The following is an 8,456-nucleotide window of genomic DNA, read 5'->3' as shown; positions in this document are numbered from 1 at the left end:
TAGTAGGTGAGGCCCAGCAGACAGAAGCCCCACACCACAGTAATGTGCTCCGCGTGGTTCTCATGGGGCGTTCCGCACACGCTGTACCAGTGGTGCACGCCAGGGGGCGCTTTCCCACCGGGAACACAGTGGAAATCCATGTAGCCTTCGTCATAGTCGCTCGGACACAGGTACTTCCTCTTCGATACAAGCTATAAATGATGAAAACATTTCTTTTTGAATTAATATGAGATATATGCCAAATCAAATCAAATTAATTCAAATCAGCCAGGGCAAATTGCTTTCCATTTCAACCAGACCCAGCAATTCAACATTGGTAGTTGTCAGCTTTTTAACTCTAATCTGAGTATGAAGAGGCTGAATGGATGGGGACTCGTGTTGACTACAGACTAGACTGGTATCCAGTCTTACGTGATTGGGGGTATTGGGGTGTTCAGGCAGGTTGTGCCTTCGGGGGCTCTAATAGCTTCCCCCGCCCAGTGCAACAGGCCGTCCCGGTAGGAGTGTTACGCTAATAAGAGACAGTATGCTTGGGGGTTTGGTTTCCCCCCAACACGAACGAGGGCTAATCAATCTCTCGTGAAATACACACCGGAAAACCTATATGAGGCGGGCGGGACAGAGCTCTTGCGGCCCCGACCACGAATTAGACTGGATACCAGGCTAACTACAAACCTGTCCGATGGCGTTGTACATCTGCATTGTCTCGTTGCAGGGTCCGAGGGGTTCGTGGACCCCGGTAGACATAACCGTCTCAGGGTTAGCAAAAACGGCAAGTCCGGCGAAAGTCAGGAAGTGGATCAGAACCACCAGAGTTAGCTCGTCCTTCCAGGGGTGGCTACCTGTGAAATATAGACTAAACTAAAAATAAATGTTTAGATTAACAGGAGAACATTTCCAACAGGTTTCCTTTTGTATTAATTTCAGAAAAATGCCAGAAGAAATGACGAGAATGTAGACAGAAAACAACAACTAGAAACCTCATAGAAGCTAGAGTGTGTGTGTGTGTATGTGTGTGTGTGTGTGTGTGTGTGTGTGTGTGTGTGTGTGTGTGTGTGTACGTATTTGTGTGTCCTCACCTTCCCTCCTAGGCCTGCCGTCCTCCGGCCCGTTCCTGTCCGACACCCACACGATGAGGATGCACAGGTAGGATTAGAGTAAGTGTGTGTATGTTTGTTTGTTTGTGTGTCCTCACCTTTCCCCCTAGGCCTGCCTTCCTGCGGCCCGTTCCTGTCCGACACCCACACGATGAGGATGTAGAGGTAGATGACGGCGAGCACGCAGACCTCGGAGCTGGCGCCCAGCGCGTCGTGCAGGCTGTGGTACAGCGGGATGAAGTGCGTCGCGATGGCCGTCGGGAACGTCAGGACGGCCGTCAGAAGGACGGCAGCGGCCTCCTGAAGGAAACTGGTAAAATAACACAGACACAGTTTAGAGTAAGTGTGTTTGTTTGTTTGTTTGTTTGACCCTTAATAATAGTCTACAACTATTTCTTGAGAGGGGTGAAGGAAGTCATATACATCAGGGCCCATCACCCTTCATTGAACCGCGACGGGGGCCGACATCGTCTACACGATACCTTTGACCTAGTGTTGACGTCACACTTCAAAGAAGCCACGTGACAAGCTTTACTGGGTATGTCTACTGAGGAAGACCAGAGTGACTGGTCGAAAGCTCTAGGTGAGAGAATTTTTGTGTTGGACCAAAAGTTTTAACTTTTAACATTTAACTACCACCACAGATGAACTTTCGTGATATCATTTTCCTCACTCTACCGAAAATGGGGAACCTGACTTCAGTTAGGGAGGTAAAAGGGGGTTGAATGTGGATGGCTGTGTGTGACGGCTTTACACTGATCTTCTATGCTTAAAAGTAGAAACAAAAGTAGAAATTTGAACCTACCACTAACTTTGGTTGGGGACGTAACAGGCAGTGGAAGGTAGTCAGCTATGTGTGACAGGCTTTACACTGATTTTCTATGCTTAAAAGTAGAAACAAAGCAGACAGATAAAAACATCATACCCACCTCCCAGTCTGGAACATGTTTTTTCCTGTGATCCACTTGTGGGTCCCGAAGAACAGAAGAGTGAAGGCAGAGGAGAAAGTCAGCCGGAACAGAGTATTGGCATAGGGGGCCTGCAAACGTAGAGACAGCTAGTAAGTATTTTTAGACTTCAAATTGACTCACCAAATTCTACCCTTACTTTTACACATTTAGAGGAAAAAAAGATCAGCCACCAAGGTCAGGTCGGCTTCCTAAGACCTACCAGCATACCAAATATCATCACAATCCATAAACTTAAGGCGTTCTGAAGTTATGCTGACTACAAATGTGCGGAAACACACACACACACACACACACACACACACACACACACAAACACACACACAAACACACACACACACACACGCGCGCGCGCGCACACACACACAAGATAATAAATAAATAAATACCCAAAAGTGCCGTTCGTAGACGTTTGGATCCGTGTCATGCCAGGTCCACCAGAGCAGTTTGATCCCGACGATGTCGAACACGTGGTAGAACACGCAGTCCGCCAGCCCGGCCGCGTACGCTGTGGGGAAGATTCCGAGCTTCAGCCGACTGGCAGCAACCGTCGAGACGTAGTGGATCACCGGGTCTGGAATAATAAAATTAATTCACCAGTTTCCCATCCCCAGAATGCTTTGCGAAAACAGGGGCCAACCCTCATTTGCATAGGACAGGAAGGCATCGGAATGATCCTGGTGACGTTAAACAACTTGCTTTTCATTGTGTTTTGAGGTGTCGGGGCATTTTGTGCTCAACATTAATTAAATTACTGTACGTGGGTCGAATCTGACAACAAATAGAGAATGAAGTTTTTGTGTTCTTTTCAACATGAAACATGTGGTTTGTAACGTTACAGCATCATATAGCGTTAAGTGTGACGTCAACACTGGGTCAAAGGTACCTGGTAGACAATGTCGGCCCCCGTCGCGGTTGTTGACGTCACACGTGACAAGCTTCACTGGGTCAGTCTTCTGAGGAAGACCAGAGTGACTGGTTGAAAGCTCTTGGTGAGAGATTTCTTTCTGTTGGATCAAAAGTTTTAACTTTAAGCATGTAATGCAGTGCTGTTATGTACTCACAGATGCACATGATGTAAAGCGGCAGCCTCCTGCCCAGCATCATGATGGAGGACTGTGCGTGCCAGAAGTTGTCGATCTCCGCGACCCAGTACGCGATCATCTCGGAGACCAGACCGTGGAACAGCGCCGCGAACCACATGTTCCGGTAACGTCCACCTCTCCGCATAGCTGTATATAAACAACATCATTAGATAGCTTAGCCTGGTATCCAGTCTAACGTAATTGGGGGTATTGGGGTGTTCGGGCAGGTTGTGCATTCGGGGCCTCTAATAGCTTCCCCCGCCCAGTGCATCAGGCCGTCCCGGTAGGAGTGTTACGCTATAAGAGATAGTATGTTTCTGATTGTGGCCCCGACCACGATCAGACTGGGTATCAGGCTATAGATAGCTACCAACACAAGTGTACAACAGAGTAATTATTTACGAGACCATCACCAGTAGGCGATCATCTCAGACACAGGACTAGCCTCCTGTGCAGGCCCCGCGGAGGCGGGGAAGAGTTTTTAACGCATTATTTTAATATAGCCGGCCCTTCTACATATATAGCCGGGCGGAATGGAACCTTCTCTCGGCGGCTATGTAGGATGGCTGGCCGCGTTAAAAACTCTTCCCCACCACCTGCATAGGAGGCTATTCCAGGGCACGGTAACGTCCGCCTTTCCGCATAGCTGGGTGTGTTTGGATGGGGGTGGGGGTGGAGAAAACACATTATTTAAGGAATATACAGTAGAACTTTCATTCATATATACATATATGTTCTATGATCATGTTTGATCAAGCCATCAAAAACTGGCACTGGAGATAAGTCAAGTCAAGCCATACCAATATTGACCTGGGTGCCAAACCCATAGCACACTGGACACATACTTTGTGTCCAATGTGCTTTGGGTTTGGCACCCAGGCTATTAGCCTCTACCAGGCTTGGGTAGGCGACTGGAAAGAGTAGAAATCGGCCAAATACAGGGATAAGCATGCCCAGGGAGTTTGTCCGTTGAGAGAACATTTCGCCGCACCCCCGATGTCTACTCTTTCCAGCCGCCTACCCAAGCCTGGTAGAGGCTACCAGGCTATACCAATATTGAATTTGTAGGTTGATTAATAATGCTGAAGTGATCAGTCGACTAGTCGGATTAGCACTTGAATTTCTGAATACAGTAACCTTTGGAACAACATATAATTTCAAGTGCAGTTCGTGTATTGATGTAACAGGCCAATCACTGCGTTAGACGGTCTAGGGTCACGTGGTGAGAGCACGTGACCCAGACGCGTCATTGGCCAAGCACGTCGGTAGAACGTACTGCGCCTGCGCAGAACCCTGTATTTTCACGTTTTCGATGGGTTTTTGGTCAAAGTTGTACTAGTATCAGAATTTTGCCTGTTGCAGAGGATATTTTTTTCTGACATAACATTTGGAAACTACAGACGACATGTTTTCCTTACATGCACAAATACGACCTTATATGAGACGCGCAGTGCGCTCATAGCCTGGTTACCAAACCAAATATACTATAGCTCCCGAGTCCTACATCCTCTCCGCAACATATTATAGCTCCCGAGTCCTACATCTTCTCCGCAAATAGGTCTGGACCCAGTTGATTCCCAACGAATTTTGATTTGAATATTCCGCCTGGAGAATAGGCAAGAGCTCTGATTGGTCAGGGCTAATTGAGGTCAATTTGCGGAGAGGATGTAGGACTCGGGGGCTATAATAGGTTTGGTAACCAGGCTAGTGCGCTCTGCCGACGTGCTCATTGGCCCAAGCCTGACCACGCCTCCGCCATGCAGACGTCGCCCCGCCTTCCGCGTGTACTATTTAATAGCGGGACGCACCCGAAAATCTCTCTCTTCGCTGCTCTACTTCCTGCCGTTCCAGTACACAGGTTAGTTTAGTATAGTAGCTTAGTTTAGTAGTTTCTCAGCATCACATCTTTTGTGCAAGTATTTGCTTCCGTTGTCTTTGCCTACTTTAGTACTTCGGCTATTCATACAGGGCCCGGGGGTTCAATGAAAATCCCGCCCTCTCCATACGAAATTTCACTTACTATATGATTCACGCCGGGGGGAGAGTCTAGGAAAATTTTTTGAGCCAGGGGGAGGGCCTAGGAAATTTTTTTTTACTTGGGGGGAGAGTCTAGGAAAATTTGTTAACGCTACCCCCGGACGACCGGCCCTTCTCCGCCCAATATCGTACAGTCCCTTAGAGTGAGAGTCTAAGTTAACTAGTTCCTTAGAGTGAGGGTCTAAGGTACCGTAAGATCTGTAACTGTAACTGTAATCGTAAGTTAGGCCACACCGCCTTAATTTAATTTTTATGGATGACATCCGCGCGCTCTGGCCTGTGTAGTCCATGGTAGCTAGCGACAATACGGAGCCGGGCACCCAGGCTACCGAAGCCACGACTCAAGAACTCAGTACATACGTACAGTGCCGATTCATAAATACCGCAAAAAGCCAGCATGTGCCGGCGTGTTGTATACATGTACGTCACTGAGTACTACCGCAAATTCACAATACCAGCTTTGTATTCCTGTGGTTTAGTAGCATTTTTCTGTTCGGCCGGAATTTTTGTATTCGCCCGCGCGCACTAGTTTGGGGGTCTTCAGAGGATTCAGAGGATTCTTTGGGGGTCTGTAACAAAAAGTGATTGCTACTCCCCTCACCGTGCATGAAAGTGAGCACTGCCATCGGGTAGATAGCCAGTTCAGCCACCAGGAAGTTGGCATGCTTCTCATAGATGTCCAGTGGGCTGCGGAACGCTGTCCACCAGGACTGGAAAATAAATTAAGAAAATGTCACTAGTATTATTTGGTCAGTTAGCCCTCACTATTTGTGAGAAATTGGGCTGGTCTCAATCATGATGTTTCTGACTCAGGGAGAAGAGTTGCTGTTACAGTTCTACCCGGTAACCCGTAACCCAGGTGAGTGGTAATACAATTCAGGTGATACCATTCAGGTGGTTCAGTGGCCTAATGATCGTGTTACGTGACGACCACTAAGTAAAAAAAAGGTACTATTTCCCTTGTGGAAAAAAAGCATAGGTTGCCCACAACTCTGCAACCAGCAGAGCAATTTTTGAACATGCACAATACACATTTTAAACACATTTTCATATTTGTGATAGTTAATTAGGAAAAGTCACTGTTGCATTTGTATCTCAGTTTGTTGGTTTGTAAAAAAATAATAACTGAACATGTCTTATATCTTTTTTATGCATTTTTTGTAAGTTTCAACAAAAAAATAAAATAAAAACGGGGTTGATACGTATACAAATTCAGATCATAGGTTTCCATATTTTTCCTAATTGGTAAATTGACAATTATTATTTCCCCTAGCTATTCCCTAGACCAAACTACAGGTAGAGGGTGAAGGTCTAAAAACAATGCTACCTTGACATTATATTTGTACTTTAGTCTTGCACATAGTTTTGTGGCTATATAAATATTTAGTAACAATATCATGTGATTATCAAGTGTTTGCTAGCACTGGTAGCCTGAAACCCAGCTACGCTAATTTTGTGGCATTCTGACCAATGAGAGAGTGGCTGTCCAATATTTGCATTTATCATGCTACAAAATTAATGAACATGTTTTTATTTTGTATTTCTAAGTTTTGACAGAGGTGGGTGGGGCTATGGTATTGGTTTATCATAGTTTTAGACATAGTTATAGTTCTAGACAGCTACCTTTATTATGTAGACCTTAGTTTTTTTTATACTCTATTTCATTGTTCTTTTATGTTTTGTAATTTGCAGTTAGCCTTCGGCCACGAATTTTTGCAATAAACGTTTCTAATGTAATGTTCTTCAGCGGTTTGAGTTTTAAATACCTAATCATTTACTACAAAACTTTGTTCTATTTACAGGTACAAGGCTGTGTGTAGGCCCCTAACACGGCTGGGATCTAGGCTTCGCGCTGAGGTTTCTGAGGTTATCAGGCACATGTTTGGATAACGGTACAGCGTCTGGGTGCTAAGGTCCACCATCAGGCTTGTTTGAACTTTGCACATTTTCTAATGCAGCTTAATTTGTTTGTTTCGCATAAAAATGGGGTGATATTTGTTTGCACAATTTGGTACGTGTATACGTACACATAATAGAATTACCACTGATATCAGGACTATACATTTAGGCAACAGGAACTACATAATATAGTAAATGTACGATGATCACAAACATAGGAGGCATTGCCTACTTAATTAATGAGGAAAATTAATTATTAACTTTTTAAATTAACCACAAATCAACTGCTGCTGGTAAAATAACAACCATCATTAGTTGTTTTTTTTCACCTTTCGTTACATTCTAATACTAATTCTCTAAAATAGTCAAATTTTACGTTATAAAATAATAACAGTATATATAACACGCCCCCTTTCTTAATGATAGAAATCATTAATTCAATTTAATTCAATTTATTAAATCCAACAAAATCGTACAAAAGAAGGAAATGCTAATGCACCCTGAATTATGTATTCAATTTTACAATTGGTTAAAAAAACAGGACAAGTACGCAGAAACACACTATATACAAATCATGTACAAACACCTTTCAATCTACAACAGGAAATAGCAGACATGGGTTTTCAAATATCAGCCATTGTCACTGTCATTGTAGAGTCTTACTGCACAATGTAAGAAAGACTTTTTCAAGCGTAGAGTCCTTAGCTAGCTTTAGGCAAAATGAACATGTTTCTGTTCCTGTGTTGTCTCCCTGTTGCATTCACACGTACAGGGGGAACAAGGTCGTGCAGAGGTTGATCAGGGTTCAGCATAGCTTTGAAGAGATTTACTGCTTTAATTGTTTAATTAAGCACAAACCAACCGCTGTTGGTTAAGTAAAATCCTTCAGTTTGAGTTGGCTTAACGCACATCTATTACGTTCTGTTACTAATTCCTTAAAATACTAGTACAAGTAGTCAAATCATTACTTGATACTAGTAACATTGTCACATGATTTTGTAAACCTTACCACGCCCCCCCTCTCCCAATACTGGTTAAATATACCAGTTGCGGTTGTACTTGAAAAAAAAACGGCTTTCCCAATATCAGCTTACCTCCGTTAACTCCTTTTCTATCATGTCTGAAGATTTCACGACTTTGACTTTAAAACGTTTTAAAAAAAAGATCCGCTTCAAAAACTGGGAGATCCCGCCACCGGCCGTCAGTGTGTACGTGAGAGGTGAAGGTCAAGGTTTAATGGCAAGAATGTCAAGGCCTAGGGGCACGGAACCTGTTTGGTATTGCTGTATACGCCACAATTGTCCGTTTGAAAAGCATCCACCAAGCGTTGAAGTGATTCATTTGTCACGTATAGATACAGTTACTAGAAG

The 8,456-nt window shown here is 44.3% G+C and overlaps 1 protein-coding gene and 1 long non-coding RNA gene across 2 annotated transcripts in view; one reads left to right on the top strand and one right to left on the bottom strand.

The window, feature by feature from the left end:
- LOC109469908 overlaps positions 1-8,401 on the bottom strand; it is a 24,916-nt gene extending 16,515 nt beyond the window's left edge. The window contains exons 1-9 of the mRNA XM_019768670.1: positions 8,181-8,401; positions 5,789-5,897; positions 3,130-3,297; positions 2,455-2,639; positions 2,027-2,136; positions 1,198-1,407; positions 1,080-1,120; positions 676-842; positions 1-191 (exon numbers count right to left, since the gene is read on the bottom strand). Of these exons, the coding sequence (XP_019624229.1) occupies positions 1-191; positions 676-842; positions 1,080-1,120; positions 1,198-1,407; positions 2,027-2,136; positions 2,455-2,639; positions 3,130-3,297; positions 5,789-5,897; positions 8,181-8,204 (1,205 nt within the window). The 5' untranslated portion in view covers positions 8,205-8,401. The remainder of the gene's footprint in view (positions 192-675; positions 843-1,079; positions 1,121-1,197; positions 1,408-2,026; positions 2,137-2,454; positions 2,640-3,129; positions 3,298-5,788; positions 5,898-8,180) is intronic.
- Positions 4,960-7,379, top strand: LOC109469909. The gene is made up of 3 exons (XR_002140220.1): positions 4,960-5,008; positions 6,001-6,046; positions 6,990-7,379. It is a non-coding gene; the product is annotated as an uncharacterized LOC109469909 (long non-coding RNA).
- Positions 8,402-8,456: the final 55 nt, after the last annotated feature.

The sequence above is a fragment of the Branchiostoma belcheri genome, unplaced genomic scaffold (assembly GCF_001625305.1).
Source record: "Branchiostoma belcheri isolate BF01 breed outbred unplaced genomic scaffold, Haploidv18h27 scaffold210, whole genome shotgun sequence".
Classification (NCBI taxonomy): Eukaryota; Metazoa; Chordata; class Leptocardii; order Amphioxiformes; family Branchiostomatidae; genus Branchiostoma; species Branchiostoma belcheri.
Note: the sequence above shows the minus strand (reverse complement) of the source record. Positions and strands in the feature narration are given on the sequence as shown.